Genomic DNA, 20,863 nt, shown 5'->3' with positions numbered 1-20,863 from the left:
AAATTTACCTATTACATATGCATTGCTTCCACCTAAAACACCTTGTTTTTTTTATCTCCCCAAAAGCCTTAAAGTAGGCAGAGTCACCCCTCCATGTCTTTTTCAGAGCCAACTCGGAATACAATTAGCTTCCTCTTCTGCCCTGAGAACGATCTGAATATGAACACAGGAGCGACACAAAGAGTTTTACAGTACTCAATGGAATGTCTACTGTCTGGCAAGTCGCCATACCTTTTCTCTTTGAAGATACAACACAAAGGCATGCCGATACTATAATTTGATCAGGCCTCACTCCCTACATTTAAGCAAAGAGAGCTAATGCGATATCAAAATTATTTTACATTATCATATACCTCACTAGCAAGCTAGCTATGTAGCTAGCTATCCTTGTGGCATTAATAAAGTTGTATTGCATTGTATTGTAATTTGTGGAAGCTGAAAACATTCAATTGTTGTATAGCCAGCATACTCACCGAATGTGTCATGTGAGCATATTTGGGATGATCTGGACTGGCAAAAACATCCACTATATTGTTTCAGCAGTTCCAGTCAGTATCCATCAACTTCCATTCAGGTGGAGTGGACCAACAGTAATTACCAGATATGCTAACAGTTAGCTTAGTTCATTGTATTTTTTTTCTTCTACTACATTTTCTTCTTTGATGTATTTTCTGTCCGGTGGCACCATGCTGCCTCTCACAAGTCTGTGTTTTTGTACTACACCAAACTTCTGGTTTCGGGTTGGAGACTCAATTGTCGGTGGTATTGTGATTGTGTGCGGTATGCGGCAGACCCCTACGACCTTGCACCAGCTAAGTTCTATGAAAGGCCTTTGAGGTATCTCTTAAATATGCTGAAAACAAATGTTCAAAACCCGCGCATCATGGAACCCTTGTTGTCACTCCACTGACCCTGAAGGGTCACCAGCGTTGCGAAGGTTTATACCTTTGTCGTGCGACCCTGTTGAACATGAGCATTGGCTCTGGATATCTATATCCTTGGTTGCCTTGGTAACCAAATGTACTTCAGATGGACTAAAAGGAGGAAGCATTCCTCTGCGGCGTAATCAAAGATGCCCCAGACACACCTTTCAACTGTATAAACTAATGCCAGTGGGTTGCAGTATTTCTCAGCCGTGCAGGAACGCCGATGCTGGTCAATAACAGCTGGGCGGGAATGTGCTTTTATCATCCCAGAACGGCAGCCTCACAGGACACGTGATTATAAACAGGTTAGAGAAATAATAGCATCTCTGATTGGAGCACAATGCGAAGCGCTCTGCTCCACCGGCACGTCTTTTACTTTGACACAAATAGAAGGTTCTGTTTTTAAGCATCACAGCAGCCTTTCAAAGACGCGAGCAAAGAAAAACGAAGTATTTTATCTGCCACTTTGATGGGGACCTTTGGACAACCTCTGTTTGTTTACCGCACTCGCCAATGTCAGCAAAAGCAGAACTGGCTTTATAGTTTCTCTCTTCTTGCTGGAAAAAAAAGTTGAACTCTAAGTGGGTGAGGCTTTAAGTATCGTGCATAATCCCCTTTACTTCTGACAGGAATAAGAAACTTGCCCCTAAGAACACTCCACGGATGTTTAGGTTAGTGTGTGAAAATCCAGAAGGATAAGAGATTGCCCTAGTGGATACAGGCGGATTAGTGTATCTATTGATTTGTGTCATCTTGAGGAGCATGCAGTATATTACAAGCACATTAGGAGACAGTAACTCTGCACATTAAAATGTGGAGTGCAGGCAATGAACACTTCAAACGGCTTCTTGGCAACTTGATGAGCTCTTCCTGTCAAATTTGAACTTGAAGTCAATCAAGGACCTTTCGTATAACTCGATAATCAAGAGAGAAGAGGGTCTACTGTATGTTCATATCCCCAAGAATATCTCCAGCAATTGCCCCCTGAATTACATTAGCTCTTGAGTATGTTTACCCGAGCCGTATGAAAGGTTCATCCAACTGAGATTATTATGAACTAGCTAATGCTGTTTTTATTAGGGCTCATTAAAAATATGTGACAAGTTACTTTATTAAGAATGGCCATATAAGTTACAGGGAATTAAAAATGTTATAGAGCTTGATGACCATGTTTAGTTGTTGTTCGGCTTGGACATTGTAAGCACCACATACTGCGTTTGACTTTATTGCACCGATAAATTTTAAGCGATTTCATCATTGTAAGTGTGTAAAAAGATCCCCGAGTTTATTTTACTAGTTGAAGGTGAATTATACGGACATCTCCATCAGTATCACAGTCGGCCCATGTCCCACTGGAGGCACAATACATAAATGTGAGTCAAAGCCATACTGTATAGACTGTATATTTCATGTTGGCGGCGAGCCCCATTACAAAAGAAAAGAGCGCATTATGTTTGGTTTCATTCAGCAAAGCTGCTCTGTCGTTAAATAGTTGCTGTGCAAGAATCTCCTGGGAAATTAAAAACATATTGTGCCACAATTTCCCTGTGACTCGCAAAGTCTCTTGGGACAGTACTTTTCAAATTTCTAATAAAGGAGATGTGAAATTACAGTAAGGGGACCTGGCATTAATTAAACTGGGAATTTCAGTGAGGTCAACTCCTCATATTTATCTGTTTACACCCATGGCTCAGTCGCGAGTAAAGACTGCTTGGAGTATTGAGGTCACCGCTCAGGGGTGAAACAAACGTGTGGACAGTCTCAAGTATGATACCGAAATGATTTGTGTTATAATAAATGAAAATCAGAAGGGGATACCGTGTTTTAGAGTGCCGGGGACCCTGCGGGAGGTAAACAAATACTTGCCAGTGACTTTTCCTTCCTCATTACGCCGTGAGGCTTTTTACAGTTGCTTTTTAATTGTTTAATCTTAACATCCTCACCTCATTTGTGAAATAAACGTTTTTAAGAGGCTGCGTTTGCATCGTCTAATGATTCGCTCCAATGTGCAAGATTATTTCTGCTGCCACAACCCCACACAAACTTAACTTGTCGCTTGATGAGTGTAAAAGCGCCATTAGTGTTCTGTCCCAGCACAGAAAACTGCTGTGCTCCTGTCCGCGCAGGATAGCAAAGCGGCCGCTAATGGTGCCGGCTGCCCTTTCGTTGCTCTAAACTGCAGACCGGGTGGCAGGCATACAAGTGACAACATATAGAATGTTCCATTTATTTGACTTTTTACTTTGTGAGTGTCAGCTGTGAAATAACAAAGCTGTTGGTTGAGGGACCAGAAATGGTCTCTGTCCAATGAAAATTCCACTTTATGATGAAACTGTTTTGTTATTGTTCCAGACAAAAAAAAACAAAAACAAAGGATGACATGCACTATTTTCAACAGATAGTGACGATACAGTAGGTGTTGAACAGCTTTGACAGGAAACTCCCTAATGACGATGCAGTTGTAGAACTGGAAATAATTAGGGTCTCCCGAGGTTAAATCTCAACACTCGTACTGCTGTTCCCTTGATCTCTTCGACAAGATCAATTTATTTCAAGAGGTTTCTTAAGCATCTGATGGTTCCTGATTAAAACTGTTTACGACACGCGGTTCTTGCAATGTAGCCTCATTAACCCGCATGAGTGAGGAGATGAATACAGGCAAATTAGGAACATTTGCGACAGTGTTCATTCTTCATGGATAGCTGGGGTGTGTAGCTTGAAGAAGCACTTTTAAACAAACTATTTCCAGTTGGGGGGTTTTGTTTTCTCTTCACTGAAAAGTAGTGTTCAAAAAGTGACCATCTGTCTATTCATAATCTATAACACCTGAACCTATTACTTGAGTTTATTCAGTGAAGAGTGCTGTAACTATTGAGCAACTTCTGATTTATATTCCGAACATTAAATATACACAAATATGATATGTGCTAATTTAGGTGTTCTCCAACAATATCAGTACAACAATAATACATGTTTATAAAATAATAAATTAACTTTACATACACTGGCTCATACTGTAGATCAATGATGGGCAACAGGCATCTGACTCTGACTGAGCCCTAGAATTGAAAAAAAAATTTTTTTGTTTGTTTGTTTTCCACTATAAGCCACAAAAAAAACATCAAAAAATGCAGATAAACAATCAATATACATTTTCCACAGAGTATGATGGGGGAAAATCTAAAATATGGAAAAAATAATTTTAAAAAAAAAAAGAAAAAATTATGTGAATCTGCGGTGCTGAACTCCGAAGGTGAGTCAAACTTCACTGGTAGACGTTGAATTTGTGAGACAGTCATGTGACTGCTGCTTGACTTTGTGTCCTTTCAATATGTTTTTTGGTTATCTGAAGTCGTACACGAAATATAATTGTAGTTTTGTTTCAGCAATTTAGATGACCAAGAGCATTGTTTTTATGTACTGTATGTTATACTGTACTGTGGTGCCTTGAGAGTTTAATTCATTCTGTGACCACGGTCGCAAATCAAAACGCTCGTATCATCTTTCCGCGTTTAGATAAATGGAAATGTAATTATTCTGTTCTAGCCATCCTAAAAAAAAGAAATGTGTTTTAATAAGGAAAATATCATTCTATATAATATTGTACGTCAAAATGATATAGATATATAAAATGGGTTCGTTCTTGCTTTGCCCATAATCCTCTGTTTAATGTCATGTGTAATGGTAATTTTTCCCTAATCGTACAACTATTCAATTTAACTAAAGATCAACACTTAATCACTCGCTTTGTGTATTCACGCTTGGCAGACGTCTTTTTTTTTTTTTAACTCCAACCATGTCATCACTCACAAGTTCACATGTATGCTCTGCATTGCAGTGAAGCCTAAACATTGCATACAGAGGCTATAAGAATCATTTTGTTGGTGAATAAGGCGCAAAACCAGCCAGATTTTTCACCAATTAATTAAAAAAAAAAACGTTATGCATTCCTAGTAATGTGAGAAGGATTAACAACAACAATTTGGCGATGTTGACTATAACAAAATAAAAATGGATTTCGGCAGTCAAACTCCATCTGGCTGACTTTTCTGTGCAGCTCAGCGAGCAACAGTGAAAAACCAAGTAGGATTGATGAATGGTCCCTCCTAACTTCGCTTGTTGTTTGTTTCATCTGTTTTTTTAAAAATGACCCGTCAAAAAAGGGAGGAAGCCAGTGTTGTGGACCGTGCTGGAGAAAGACATGCTTGCTTGGGTAATCCTTCACTTTTACACAGACTTTTCTGAGCACCTAGGCAACCCTTCACACATCAATACAAGGTGTCTATCCCCTTTGGGTAAGTTCATTTGATGACTTTCCATCTCAGTATGAGGGCTTGCTGGCAGAGATGGAAGTACCATGAGAATACACTGACATTGATTTCTTCATTTCACCCTGCTTGCTGATGTATTGACTGCAATGTTGATCAGACAGCGCTGTGGAGTAAACAGACAACGGATAGGAATTAGACCAATAGAAGTCGAAGGCCGTAACCTTATCATTTCTTTGAAGTTTGCTTCAGACGAAGAAAAACTCCTCGCATTGTTTTTGTCTGTGAACTGCTGTCAGATGAATTTGAGGACAGAGGCCATAGTGGTGGATATTGAGATTATGCTGATGATGTCGGAGTGTAAACAATGCCGCCTTAGAGGCGACTACTATGGAAAATTGACTTTTTAATTGCTTGCACCCAAATAGTCTGGAGTGCCTGCCCACTTCGCCAAATCTTATCTGGCTATTTCTAAAAATCTGTCTGTGGGTGAGCTGCTCTGCATTTCAGCGGGGCTAATTTATCAAATAGCCACTCCCGCACCGAGTCTCTCGGGCCGTGACATGATCAGCTAGGCTGGCTGAAGATCCGGAGCCCCTTTCAATCGAGGAAGTGACTGAAGTGGAGGACGGGTCGCACCCCATCACAGTGAATGTTTCCCAATGCATGGAATTGTGTAATCGTGACCACATGCTAATAAGGCACAAACAACGGCGTGTTCACAGACAGCAGTCGTCTAGTGTCTACTGAGGTGTATTTTTCAGCTTGCTGTCACAGCCCTGCTTGAATAAAATAAACATGCTCTGTTCCTGACATCTGCCGCAGCAAATTATAAACCTTGGGGATAGTCGCAGAAAGCACAGTTCGTCTTCAGAGTAAGGGCTTCGTTGTAATAAGTCATGTGATATGAGTTCCTAGTTGGAAATTGGCTCATAAAAAAAGCATGCTCTGAAAGCAAGGAGAACACAAGGAAGCTACATTGCACCTTGAGGAGAACAAACCAAATCGTGTTTATTATCATAACTGTAAAACTCATGATCCTGTAAGGCCTTTTCAGCGCAAATTTTGTGGAAAATTTGCTTTTTATTAGCTTGTAGGCTTACAGTTGGTTGCATGACTGACGTGCCCGATTAATCAACTCTGCAATTTCTTGAACTCCAACGATCGATAAATATCAAGCAGGTTTCCTACCTCATCACAATACAGAGACAGCTCTGTCGGCATAGTTTTGAATTATGGAAGTTTGAATAGATAGAAGGCTGTCGGTCGTCTGTGGGTCGGCCTTCTTTTATGTATTCAAACTTCCATAATCAAGTGTCAGTAGCACTTAAAAAGATTCTGACAGTTGAGGAGAGTAATCCAAAGTGTTATCTTCAAAAAGAGACAAAGAGCCAAATGGTTCAAGTACAGCATCAAATTTACTTTGGTGCACCTTTCGTTCAGGTAAAACTGCCAGGTGGAATGGCAAAGGGTTAAAGTGCTAATAATAGTAATGATAATAATAATAATAAAATGATATTAGATTGAAGACTGATGCAGGAAAGGTGTTGGTTGTAGTCTTCTTGAATCAAGGTGCAGCGTTTGATACAGTAAATCGGGGATAGGGAACTGGCGGCCACACTCTAAGTGGCACCTTGATATTTTTTTTTTTTTTAGGTTTTGACAAGGAATGGGTGTGTAAATTATTTTTTTTAATTATTAATGCGTGTGATTTTTGTCAAATCAGATTTATTTATATAGCCCTTAATCACAGGAAAGTCTCAAAGGGCTTCACATGACAGCCAACAGCATATACACAACATCCCCTGATTTTAACCCCCAGGAGGGCGAAAAACTAAAAAAAAAAAACATCTGGGGAAAAATGAGAAACTTTGAGAAGGGACCACAGATGGGGGACTCCACCTTCCAGATGGTTTGTCAATGAATGGATGTCATGTTATTGAGACACCTGTTTTATATGGGGGGAATGAATGTCTCCTTTAAGATGGTAAAGATACTTTACCAATTCTATGTACAGTAATGCATTTTGGTGCTATTACTGTCATTTCTAAACTTTTTCTACAAAATGGTCACTGGACGAAGGTATTGCATTTATCTGTTGAATGCGATGGAATTGCTATAAGACGTCTTAATGGAAAACGGCCGCCATCTCAGCGGCTCAACGCAAGGTCAAATTTCAAGCTCGCACCTCTGAAATGGATTTGGCAAGGATTCATTCACACGGAGCTAAACGTGAGCTAAAAGTTCATGCTTGCTGATGTTTTCAGCATTTTAAAGGTAAATCAAAAATGCAGTGACAGAGAGAAAATAAACACATCCATCCCTTTTCTCACCAGGCCCGAAAAACGCATTAGCACAAACATCCAGCAGAATTGTTTGCGGTAATACTGCCAAAAGATAACATTGTTGCAGAAAACTTCAATCCATTATTAATATACAGAAGCAGTACCTTTCAACTCATTGTTTTATAGGTCTTACTTTTTCGAAAGCAATATTATATGAAGGAGTATTCCTTGACAACGTTAACAGAATACAGTTATAATTTAGGGAACAAATTATGCCGCACAAAAAAACTAATAATAAAGCTGTACTTTCAATTTTAGATCCGTCAAAATTGTGTAGCACATTTAAATGAAAACAACCTGAGACAAGCCATTGCTATTTATGTCTTTGGGAAATATCATCAAATATTTGGCAAAACACTTCTGCTTTGATTGCTGATTTATTATTTATTGAAATGTGCTAATATTGAAAATGTTCTTGTGATATTGTGACTTTAGTCTTGCAATACTGTAAATATGGTCTTTTTATCTTTTCGGTGTTGTCCTAATATTCGGTCTTAGCTTTGATCTACCTGGAACTGTGTTTAAAAAGATGTAATCAAAACACAGTGGTGCCTTGAGATACCGGTTGACTTCATTCCGTGACTACGCTCTCTACCCAAAACACATACATACTGTATCTAGAATCCCCTCTCCCCATTGAAATGAATGGAAATGCCATTAATTGCTTCCCCCTCCCTCCCAAATATCAACATGATTCTAATGCATTTTTAATAAGGAAAAACAAGCTCAGTAATATTCATCCATCCATTATCTATACCGCTTATCCTCACAAGGTGATGATAATAATAATAATAATAATAATAATAATAATAATAATAATACATTCTATTACACTATAAGAATAAATCAAAATAATAATATTACCACCAGCAAATCAACAGCTGTTCTCAAGCAGTGCAGTATTTGGTCAAGTATCTTCCTGTAATGCATCTTAGGTAAAGCGTACGTGTACAGACATGGTCACAGCCTCGCTGTGAGCAACAAGCAAGTTAGTCCGTTCCAAGGAGATCAAATACACAATGACAGTGCGATGTGTGACCACAGGAAGCCTTCGATTATTGCGCGGCCCGACCACAAGCAACTTTTTTAACTGGCGGCCAAAGCGCGGGCGGCATGCCTGGAGAATTGACATGACGGTGAGTCCGACATCAACTCCTTTTGTGAGCCAAGCTGAGCTTTGTGCTCAGGATATCAACAATGCATTAGGTTACTCCTTAATTAAAAGTCTAAAGGGAGGAGACTATGGCATCGGCGTCTAATGGCTCATGGAGTACAGGCAAGCTTTGATGGGAAATGGATCGTTTGAAAAAAAGTTTTACAGCAGCATAAAATTAAAGAGCACAGCCGTATATATGCCAGAAATTGATAATAAGTTCATAAATTGGCCTTGTAGTATTTCTGTTCAGTAACGACCCGGCCGTCCTAGATCCGGTGCCAGTCCATTTCTGATTTTGGCAGAGAGGATCATGATTTTCGCTTGTGAAGGTTCTCCTGCGTGGACCATTAAAACTAAATAGGCAAACATCCAATGAAAGCATGCTTTATGACGTCATATTTTATGAAACTGAAAAAGCATTTAAGTGTTCTGTCACTTATATCTTGCTCACATAGATGATCAACATATATTTTGTAGTTTTCAGAACTGGGCATTTTACTAAAAGTTCCCATCCGTTTTTCGTCTGCAGCCGAGTTTACCCTTCCGCCGTCCATTTGTCCGCCTTTTTGTCCAGCCGGAACGAATAGTAATCGCCTTTATGCCGGTCCGCCTATCATTTTAAACGGGCTTCCGTTTGCGTTTCTCTCTACAAATTTCGACCAACTTCCACTAGCAACTCCCGCAGCCCGCTGAGCGATATCTGAAACGAAAGACTCACCGTGGCACGGAAGCCATAGACAAATAGACGATGACATAGACGCAAAAAATGGGTTCTGACTATGCTTAATCCGTTTATTTTAAGGTTCCCGTCTATCGTTTATCGCCTACAAAATGGGCCTCCTAGACACTGTAATGCTGCAAAGTTTGAGTAATTCACTGATTCTTTTGTATGCCACTGGAGGGTGCCGATGTAGCACTTGCGATATCACAGTTTGAGACTCACTGTTGGATAGCTTGATGATTACATTTCCTTCACCTGATGATTAAAGTATTCGTCTCTCTATCCATCTAATGTGTACATGTAACTAATGTTGTGGCCTTTAAGTGTATTTTTCTCCGGCTTCATTTTAAGGTTTTAGAGTGCTCCTAAAACCTCCTCTGCCTGCATTGTGTGTCCTCCTGACTCCCATTTGGCACAACTACAGTCCACATGCCAAACATCTGGGCAGGTGGCATGCCGCCACGCAGCTGGGCCAAATATTGGGCCCATCTCTGATGTGCAGACATTGTTGCTTTCCTCCTTTCACTTTTAACAATCTACCGCTTCCGTTTGGCTTCCATCTTCATTGACTTCCATTGTTTTTGTTGTCGATCCGAAACATAAATATGGAAAGAAATTATCGCCCAAAAAAGAGCTTGTGAAAATGTCATATTTCGTAATGGCACACGTGTGTGTGTGTGTGTGTGTAAATGAGGTTTTATAATAGCTGTGATAGGTACACCACCATTTTTATTGAGAGTGTGCCTGAATTAATTAAAGACTATCTCGATATACAGTATTTTGGAAGAAATGTGATCATTTATTCTGTTAAAACTCTCATGAATGTCTTATTAATGGTGCACAGCAAAAAAAAAAAAAAAACTAAAGAAAGAAAGACAGAAAGAAAGAAAAGTAATAAAAAAAAACATTTATGAAAGCTTTTTAATTGAAGTTAGATGTTTCAGTTCATCCTTAAAAATCGTCTTGATTTGCCCTTTAATTCATGTGCAGCAGCTATCATTAAACCAGGTAGGTGCCATTTAACCTAAAGCCAAACATGCCTGGAATCTGGCTCTGCATCCAGCTCTGTCTAATGATCTGTGAGATGTGCTTTGGATCCAAACAGGCTCTTTAAAACCCCACAGCAAAACCTTTATCAGACTTGTTTGCTTAGATGATTCATGTAGAATGAAAAACACGAACCCCCTCCCCATCCTCATAAATGTTCCATGTTTTCCGGGCAAATATTGTTTCTGTGGGGGGGGGGGAACATCCAGATAAGTAAGCCTTTGAGCGGATAAGTGTGTGCACTTATTGCACCATCTTGTGAATGAAGCAAGTGTTGCATGCCAATAGACCACTCGGGACAAAACATCCAGCCGTACATTTTCTATCGTAAAAAAAAAAAATGTGCACGCCGGACTGGTCACATGTAGACGAATAGGAATTCCCACCTAAAGTAAGGACAATGTAAGAGTCTTCAAAGAACCATATAGACAAATATGCCCACTCAAATTCCAACCTACAGACGATTTAGAATCTTCAATGAGCCACTTGCGTTTGCTGCGGAGGACACGCGGAGATCATGCAAGGGGGGCTGCAGCCAACATTCCAAATTCCACCGAGCGTCACATGTCGAAACGCAAACTCACTTATTGGTTTGATATGCAAAACACAGCCACACCGCTCTAGTTTGCATTCAGTATTATTTATGCCCGTCTGTATATCTCTCACATCCCTTAAGGCTCTCCCATCTTTTGTACTGATAAATGTTGAGCATAGATAGCATATCGGCCTCTTCTCTCCAGATATTTCATCCACATTTAGACAGTATGTGGCCCCGGTCCAACATATCCCCCAAAGTTTAACTGTGAAAAACCAACCGATTAGATGTCTCGGCTCTGACGAACACAAATAAAAAACGGCGGTGCGGGAACTGTATCGTGGTTTCTTCAGGCGAGCGTTTTTGAAATATTGTAGGTGCCAGAGTGGGAACGATGAGCGATTGCAAGCTTGGGAAACGCAATCCTGTGTAAATGACGGAGGTACCTTGATTAAACAGGAATGCGAGAATGACCGCAGACAAAGAAAGTCAAAAGGTAGACAAGCGCATAAAGCGGGATGATTCAGATGCGGGTTTCTCCTCGCTGCCTGCCTCCTGACACACTCATCAAACAGCGAAGGGCAACTTGAGGGGAAGTGCAAAGCGAAACACCCATTTCTCAGGTATGGTAATGTGTTCTTTGCTATCTTTAGAGACATTTGTTTAAACATTCCCTGTCGATGTACTGCACCCACACCTCTTCAGTGCCATCGGCTAAAGCTGCAATGAGGAATAAACAGTCACCACTCCACCTGAAATAGAACAGGAGGATAAAGACAGCCTACAACAACCTGCTGAGTGTCATAGCTGGAGTCAGCATAGACATAAAAACAGCCCGGACAAAAGTATTGGGACATGCTGCTACGGCATGGTGTGGTTGGCACAACTGTCTCGTAGTGCTGAGATTTGGGGTTCGGTGTTCAAATCTCGTTTCTGGTCTTCCTCTGTGGAGTTCATATGTTGGGTACTCTGCCTTCCGCCCGCATTAAAAAAAAAAAAATGCGGTGTGAATGGTTGAATGTCTTTTCCGAGCTCTCCTATATTATTCCTTTTGTTGCTCACCTGAAAGAACAGTTTAAAATGTGAATATTTAACATAAAACAGAGCTGCTATCTGACATGAAGGACTTTTCACTTTAGTGTCCATGGAGGTCTCTCAGACAGTGTTGAGTGTTGTGAACAACGCAAATGCGGTGGGCTTGTCCGCTGAATTTGGATGGAAAAATGGATGCAACTTGGTCTAGCATCTTTCTTATGCCTAAACATAACTTCATGTTTGAGCCACAAAACTGTATCGGATTAAATCCACCAGTGGCTGGAATATGTCCCATTGGGCCATGACGCACATTTTCCATCCAGCAACAACGAGGCACTCCAAGGCATCCATGCTAACCTGAAGCCCTGATCAACAAGTCTGACTTTTGTTTTTGCCCCACCTCGCTATCGTGCCTTTGTTTGTGTGATGTGCATGCACTCACAGCCAATCACAAGGCACTCTAATGTGGACACCCCAGCGGGCTATCTGAAGGGAAGGTGCATTTTCGGGTGTAGGCATAGCATGTGGCAAAAAAACGCTGTTGCAAACAAAGGAAGGAGGTCAAGTTTTCTTTATAAAATGGGGGAGTGGCGACTCAGGCCGGGGTCTGTTTATTGCCACTCCAAGTTGAAGTTTACCATAGAATTAAACATAAAGAAAAGACAATTCATTATTTAAAATAAACACAGCTTTACTTTAAGAAAATCAGTTTAACTAATTCTAACAAAATGCAAAACGCCATTTTTTTTTCTAGCACATCAGATTTTTGTGATATTTACATTTTTTTAATTTAAGTTTAACCTATAAAAGTTTGCATAAAATGGATTTCACCATGTGTTTAAAAAGAAAAAAAAATCACCTATTGCTGGGCCTAACCATTAATTTGTAAATATTACTAAATATTGTACATATTATTTTATTGTTTTGTGATGATGATGAGGAAAATATGATGTCCCAGAGAAAACGCATATACATTTAGAAATGTTTACTTTCATCTCTGATTTAAAAAAAAAAAAGGCAAAATTTTCTTGACCAGTGTTAATTATCCCTTGCAAAAAATTACTAATATTACTTCGGATGACAGAGATACTTGTGAAAGAAACTCTTTTGTGAGTATCTCTACAGTATACTGCTCCCTGGTGGCCAAGGAGCACACAATGACCATGGTATTGAAGCAAAAAAAATGTTTCATTCTTTACATTCTATTATGTCCTTAGTACCCATTACTGTTTGCTTTTATAAAGTTCAACATGATAAGGTACTATTTTTCTTAGTTGTATTAAGTTCATTTTGTCTTCCTTGTTATCTATATTTTGGTTGGTTCATATTTAACAGACAATCGAGATTTTAGGTCGTTTAATTACCTGGCATGTACTTCCGCCTTCATCAGTCACTCTGATGAAGTACACTCCGAAACATGTCTGGTAATTAAACGACCTAAAATCTCCATTGTCTGTTATACATGAACCAACCAAAATATGCTATTTTTCTTGTCAAAGTTTTACTAAAAAAAAAAACAATTGAAAGCAAATGGCTTTTCCATTAATTTCAACGGGGGAAGACGATTTGAGATACGGGTGTTTTGAGTCAAAGTCATGTCTCAAGGCACCACTGTTCAGAAAATAGATGGATACATGATTGTGTGTTATCTCATTTGGCTCAGCGGGGCTGAAAATAAAAATCAGGCCAATCATTCAAATGTACATTAGTGCTAGTAAGTAACCATGCAGCTGAATCAAAAGCTACTGGTACTGGAAATTCTGAATGCATCAATTATTCGGAATGATAAATTAGTGCCATCTGAATGCCAGCGGAGGTCCAACTAAATCAACTCCGATCCTGTTATGAGCTGCAAAACGCATTTAGCACCCTGTTGGGGTTGTGGCCTTGAATTTAGTGCAGACCGCGGTCACAGGAAGTAGTCACGCATCCCTGAGAGTTGCAAATATGGAACTTCTATTTGTGAGTTGCTGTATTGTGCTAGAGAGCCCGTCCATTTCCAACCTGTTATTTCAAGAGCATTTATCACCGATCCATTAGATGAGCGTGCATGGGTGAGTGGCAGAAAAAAAACTCAGTGGCAGAAAAATGGGAACAGAGAGTGAGGCTTGCTCTCAGTGCCGCACGCTGACTTAGATGCTGAACTTATTTTTGATGCTCTGTTGGAGGGGACCGGAAAGAGGGCAGGGGATGAGTCACAACTCCCACAAAGTTGACTGAAACAAACCCGGCGGCTTTGGCAACAGACGTCATTTTAATCTATGCAGCGTTGGAGCTCACCGTACGCAGCTTCAAACGGTCAAGTGGGTACAACACCTTTTTATGAAAAACCTCCCTCAGAGTGAACGCTGAACAGTGCCAAATTCATCACGTCGAATGATCATCCTATTAATCAGTGAGTCCCAGTGGAATTCCCCTAATGTTTCCCCATTCATTTGCATTTGTCATGACTGTTTGAGGAAATGATCACCATTTATCAAGCATGTTATTCCGCCCGGCGGTAGAATGATGACAAACCGCTAATTGCAAATGATAGAGCTCGCTTGGATGGCCCTATGAGAAACTACAAGTGAAATTGAAACAATCAGCTGCGTAATGATCTATGGAATATGGCTGCACAATAACGTAGTGAGTGGCAATGCCGAAATTGTAGTTAATGTTCAGCCTGCTCTGCTCGGATTTGTCACCTAGCCAAAGTTAGACCTGTCTTTAGGCCAAGTGCTGATCTCCCAGTGAGACGACAGTGCGCTTATGAAGGTCACGATAGATTTGTGTTTACCAGCCGCAGCGTGTGATCTCGGTGCGCCAAGCCATGATAAAAGTAATCTGCTTGACTTTTGATGAAGGATTATTTCAACCCAGTTTAATCACGGCGCACGGAAAGATTTAAAAGAGCTGAATCAAGGGGAACTGCGGCTTTTCAAGATAGTGGAAGAACCTGATCTCGACAAATTGCATACTTGTGTGGTTTTTTTTAATAAAAATAATTGCAATTTAGTGTCCTGATTGGGATCTAAGTATATCCCATTCCTTGTACGTATTTGTGTATGCCAACGCTGATGTATTGGGCCACTTCAATCACACACAACATGCACCCTTTAATCACAGGTTTTAATTCAAGCAACCAGAAACAAAGATGGAATCTAACTTACACCAGGAGAGGAATACAAAGTAACAGAAAAACTAACAAGTACTGGTAAATACTAACGATGCTCAATACCAGGACGAAAAATTGTGAACTTTTTTCTGACACCGATGATGATTTGCTGATATGTCAAAATGCTGCAACTACTCCCGAGTAGGGCTAACTCAATGTCAGATTTTTTTTTTTCCCCCTAAAGCGGAAGTCAACCCAAACATATATATATTTTTAAATATGTTCTATGCAGGCCCACTAGTTGAAACACAGCATTCTGTGGAATATGAGTTAAGCAACAAAATCCACCCGTTTTTAGTCATCTGTGGGGGCGGCCATTTTGTCACTTCTTTCGAATGAAAATGACATTTTACACTGATGAAAAGCAACGCAATAATGTCATATCTTCCTTACGCTTCTGTTGCATTTAAACACCCAATAGTAGGTGTGACGCAGGAGCTCCGCCCACCAACGCTCTCGATGGGGACAGTCGAGACAAAAAAGAAAACAACAGAGTGGCAAGAACGTGACACAATGGACATTTCAATTTCTACATCCGGAAAACAAAATGGAAAAAATCAGCTTTTATAGCGATAACCGTGCTCAGTTTTGATTGACACTGCTAGAGTTGTATTTCATTTAACAATATAATGAGCAATTTGCACTACTGTTTCTGTTTCAGATGATTTTGTTTTTTTTCCCCATCAACATCAACCCATATGGAATGATAAGGGACGCAAACATTTCTAAAACAATTACTTGGGTCTATTCAGATGTCATTAATGTCCCATGACACTGAACTGTCTCACCGTGACTTGAATTATGCAAAGCTCCACCTTCTGTAAGATGCGGCTGCATGCCGTGTATATAACCCTGAATCTTCTCTTCTGCTGTCGAGTAAGGATGCGTAAAAGATCGTCATGTATTTATTATGAATTTCCAGTAGAATAAACTAACGTTTGCATTTTTAAGTGTAACCCCGCTGCGGTGGAAAAAGTTGCATTATTGTTCCAATTGATGAATCATTTCAGCACATTCCCTGAGAGTGTAAAAACTTTTCTTAATTATTGCCTTACTCTTTTAGTGTGAACAGTATATTGCCACGCTCTTTCAAGGTGATGCACTTTTCTTAGTTGGGCTTTTGCAAGGGTGCTGGATTAGAGGGGGGTGATGACAGTCGACTCGACTGTGTTGTTAAAGATTTATACTTCGTCGTGGTAAACTGATTTATTTATATTTTTAGCTGTCCAGCAGGAACCTCTGAGCAGGATGTCCCCAACTTTTGTTGGTTTGTTTTTTTAACTTGGTAAAATACAAAACATCCATATTTATTTATTCGTACCAGCCAGAAAACAGTTGTGCTAAATCCCCATTGAGGAAAGACCCGTAACATGAGAAAATGCTCCATTTATTTTGCTGATGGGAGGGATGAAGTTGGATTTAAAAGCCCAAAAAAAACAAAAAAAAAAACACCGGAAGCTCCCAAAAAATCTTGAAGTGGCAAAATAATTGGAAGACGTTACCATGGTCTCAGGGGGAATCTTGTGAATATATCAACGTCCTCCAGTGCTGCGAGCACACCCCGGGTGCTTGGTTGTGGCACTTTTCAGCATTTCTAAAGCAAAATCCTCCTTCACCTCTGTTGCCCGTTCCATCAGACGAAGTCCGCCTGCTGGGCTTAAGTGTGTCAATGAACGGTTGAGAGGATCAGCGATAAGTGAAGCTTACCTCCTCGGCTCCTCTGCAACAGCCAAATTGAGATTAAACCATTTCAAGCAAGCAGCACATGTCAGTCAGACTCTTACTAGAACTCATGGGGTTCCCATCCCCACTTCTAATTATACTCACTGGACATGCACCAAAAACATAAAGGAAACAATTCAATTCATTTGATGAGATGAGGGTGCTCCTGGATGATCAATTGGTGTGGGGCGGGATCACTTGAACTGTGCAAGCCTCCACCGAACACCCGCAGTACGTGGGGTTCTGTTCTAAAATTTCACGAGTGACGAGTCTCGTACCACTGGTTTTGCGCCGATTCAAAATGTGAATCGCCATTGCATGATTTGGTGACGTCGCAAATTACAGCTCATCAAACGCACAGAAGCTTTCACACAGACGAAAAATCAATTTCCGGGTTCAAGCCAGCGAGAAACATCCGGGCCCTGCCAAGACATAAAAATACAGAATATACAGTGCACATATATTGGGTTTTACATCAATACTTAACCATATTTACAACTTCAAATGTTTCAATGGATGAAATAGTGAAGCTTGTGGTAACAAGCCGAGCGCACATGTTCGAGATATGAGTGTGCTCGTTCACTCGGCCGCCTCTCATTCATTTGGCCACCTCTCCGAGTTGCTGCCACTGACGGGTCGTCGTCATTATCCTCCAGTGTCCGAAGCCCTCGGGGGGTCACCCTAAGTCACCACCCCCAAGGCGAGGGCCACGACTGTCGAGCCAGGAGACCGCTAAGGCTCCGATCTGCTCCTGGAGGACGCCTTCGATGCGGTCAATAAGATGGCATTGACGTCACAGCCCTGCCGGGCTTGCGTTTTACAAAGTAGAACCAGTTTGGAAGGGGTTCTGAGGAACAGTTCCATTGTAACCGCATGACTCCAAAAATGTTTAATAGAAAGGCGACCACACAAGGCGGAACCAGGCTGTTTTGGGGTGGATTCGGTACAATGGAAAAGGGCCTTAGGACCCAATAGATCCCAGATGTACTCCACTGGATTGAGGTCTGGGGATAGCATCAATAGCATCAATGCTTTTTTTCACCTTGTAACAGTTGTTCAGTTCTGGGATGTAAAATATATGCGGTTGGCAGAGCAGGGAGTTTTGTCAACAAACCCCACAAAATTTTGAGATTAGCTATTGGTATTATGTAGTGTCATCATTGCCCTTTGTATGGGGAAATTGCACCCCCTTGTGGAGACATGAGGACTTGAAGGGTTTTGAATATAAACGTTGAAGTGAGAGGTGAGCCATGCCAAGGAAATAGGACATTGTTGTCTGAATATCTGATCATATTTAGTAGAGGAACTAAAGGTAGCTCGTTGTTGATAGAAAGTGACCTCATATTGTGACAACGTTGAGTCATATGAGCAAAGGTCAGGTGCATTTTTGTCTGCGCTGAAGAGGAGGCTCTTTCATTGAGCAACAGCAACAAACGTGTAGGCACAGCAAAGTTAACCGCTAATGAAAACGCACAACGTGTCACCGCACAGAGCACCACCCACACAGATGGTACAACAACACAAAGGGCGGTCAAGCCCGGGCCGCCACTGACAAGAAACTGCAGACAGACTGCAGCTCTCCTCAGGCTGCCATTGTCATGCTCCAAAAGGTACCCAGGGCCCATTGCATCAGCATAGGGATTGAGGATATTCTGGTACCAAACAGAATTTGGGGTACCTGTGGCTAGCACTTGGTGATGTGTGCAACCCATCAAGGACATGCATCTCCAAGCTGGTAACAATACTAAAAGCGTAAAGATATATCAAAACTACCTGAGGAAATTTATCCCGAGCCTGTTATAATGCAGAACAGTTACTTGAGTCATATTCTAAGGATTCATTGCCTATGAAGGCAAACATTTGGTCTTATCCTGTGCACCATGTTTAAAGCGCACAAAGCAATTAATTAAAAAAAAAAAAAAATCCCTCTAAAGCCACATTACATGGTTTATATTTCCTTCTCTAATCATAGTTGTGAATATGCCCGGGCAAGGATTGTACCCTGCAACTCCGCTAGATTTATTGTCAGATGGAAATACACCGGTAGTGTATAAATAAGGCTTTTTGTTGGTTTGCAAACAACCTTCATTTACTGTATGCTCAGTGCACTCATTTGGCGGATGTGTTTGATCTCAAAGTCAGAACACAGACATCCGTGTTTAGGAGTCATCAGCATGACTCTTTAATATGTCAGCCTGATTGTTGTTTGTGTCTCAGGGGGCCTTGCTGGTTGACTCTCCTGCCAAGAACATTTCCTCTTCTCCAACACTTTCATTACCAGCCAGCGTTTTCTTCACTAAATGAATCCAATGGATTTTGCTCACTGTGGTAATTAATGCCTTATTTAGCCGGGGGTGGGGGGTATTCATACAAACTTTCTAGGTTTAACCACCGCTGGAAATACCAATGAATGCAATTAGGGACGCTTTACCAATGTAATTGAAATGCAGGTTGAACTACTAGAACAACACGCCCATCCATTTTTCTGTGGTGCTTGTTCTTATCGCACTGATGAAATAGAGTATATCAAGTACAATCATTTATATACAAGCTTGTGTTTGGTTTTTTTTTTTATCATTTTGTTCCCTCTTATGCAAAACAGAAACATCTCCATTTCATCCATCCAGCCATTTTCTGTACTGTTTGTACAACCTCTCCGAGCTGACTTTGGTCGAGTGGTTGGGTAAGCCCTGGACTGGCCACCACCCAACCATAGGCAGATGTGCTGAGTAAGCACCAGGTCACCATGTTGTCCTGACAACTCCATAAGCAACAAAATACGAGAAACAGCTTTGAGTGGGATGTGGTCGTCACCACTTCCAACAATGAACCTTTTTGTTTTCCTGCCGTGTTTGGCCGATGGGTGTTTATTATTGGACATTATCAAGGCGGTTTTCAGCAAGGGGTTTTGCCAATGGATTGGATTCGATTCAACATAACAATCAAGGGAACGCTTGGATCTGTGTTTTAAAAGTAAATACACACATTGAAACAATAATGGGGTGTAGTTTACTCACTGTTGCTTTGGATGTGCTTGTGGACAATGACTACTGATACTGCACTTGGTGATTGGTTGTTGGGTGATATACTGTATCTTTGGAAATTCAATCAGTCCATCCGTTCCATAGTTCATCATGCCAGCGTTGTGATTAAACCAAAATGAAGTTGTTTGAGGGACTGGATAATGATTCCTCTTTATAAAATGATATGCACCTATAAGAAGTGACATGTTGGCCATTTATTATCGACAGTGGCATCTTCGCCTCTGGGAACACAGCTACAAGGTGCCGGCAAGCTGGCGAACACACTGAGCAAGAAATGCACCGCAAGCAAGCACAGCAACATCAGTTTTATTTTACTGTTATTTGCTGACATCAAAGTTTGAGGGAACATGAGTTTACCTGATTGCTTTTTCTGCAATTTACTGCCATGCTTTTATCCCCATTTCTCTCTGGAACTAGAAGTACTGTTTGCTATTGCTATTGCTTTTTGCTATTTGTTATCATAATAATAACATAACCCAACTTTCTGAAATGACAGGGCTCTGATAGCATTACAGTTGTACAATAACAACAACACGTCCAATTAAAATGTAATTAATTACAACCATAATGAGCAGTGGATACTGACTGTATCCAGCTGTTCACGAGAGATATTCGGCCACTCCCACGGACAGAATGTCATCTTACTTATTTATGCCCTACACTCATTTCAATCTCGCTCTCATCCCAGCTTGTCACAGGCTGCGCCTTGAATTTGTCAAGCTCATGTTAGGTTGGGTTTTTTCTTGCAGGTTTACACCAGATATGGGAAATGCTACACCTTTAATGGGAACAAAACCACATCCAGGAAAACCAAGCAAGGAGGAATGGGAAATGGGCTGGAGATCATGCTGGATATCCAGCAGGATGAATATCTGCCAATATGGAGAGAGACAAGTAAGCCAGCAAA

At 40.8% G+C, this 20,863-nt stretch overlaps 1 protein-coding gene across 2 annotated transcripts in view; it reads left to right on the top strand.

Annotated features, from left to right (window-relative positions):
- The window catches only part of asic4a (acid-sensing (proton-gated) ion channel family member 4a), a 159,375-nt gene that overhangs the window by 122,925 nt on the left and 15,587 nt on the right, over positions 1–20,863 (top strand). For both annotated transcript variants that reach the window (XM_086051420.1, XM_086051421.1), the window contains one exon: positions 20,706–20,850. In XM_086051420.1, the coding sequence (XP_085907546.1) occupies positions 20,706–20,850 (145 nt within the window). The remainder of the gene's footprint in view (positions 1–20,705; positions 20,851–20,863) is intronic.

The sequence above is a fragment of the Filicampus tigris genome, chromosome 14, assembly GCF_054856515.1.
Source record: "Filicampus tigris isolate MCC_2025a chromosome 14, RoL_Ftig_1.0, whole genome shotgun sequence".
Classification (NCBI taxonomy): domain Eukaryota; kingdom Metazoa; phylum Chordata; class Actinopteri; order Syngnathiformes; family Syngnathidae; genus Filicampus; species Filicampus tigris.
The sequence above is the reverse complement of the archived record's forward strand: the minus strand, read 5'-3'. Positions and strand labels throughout refer to the sequence as shown.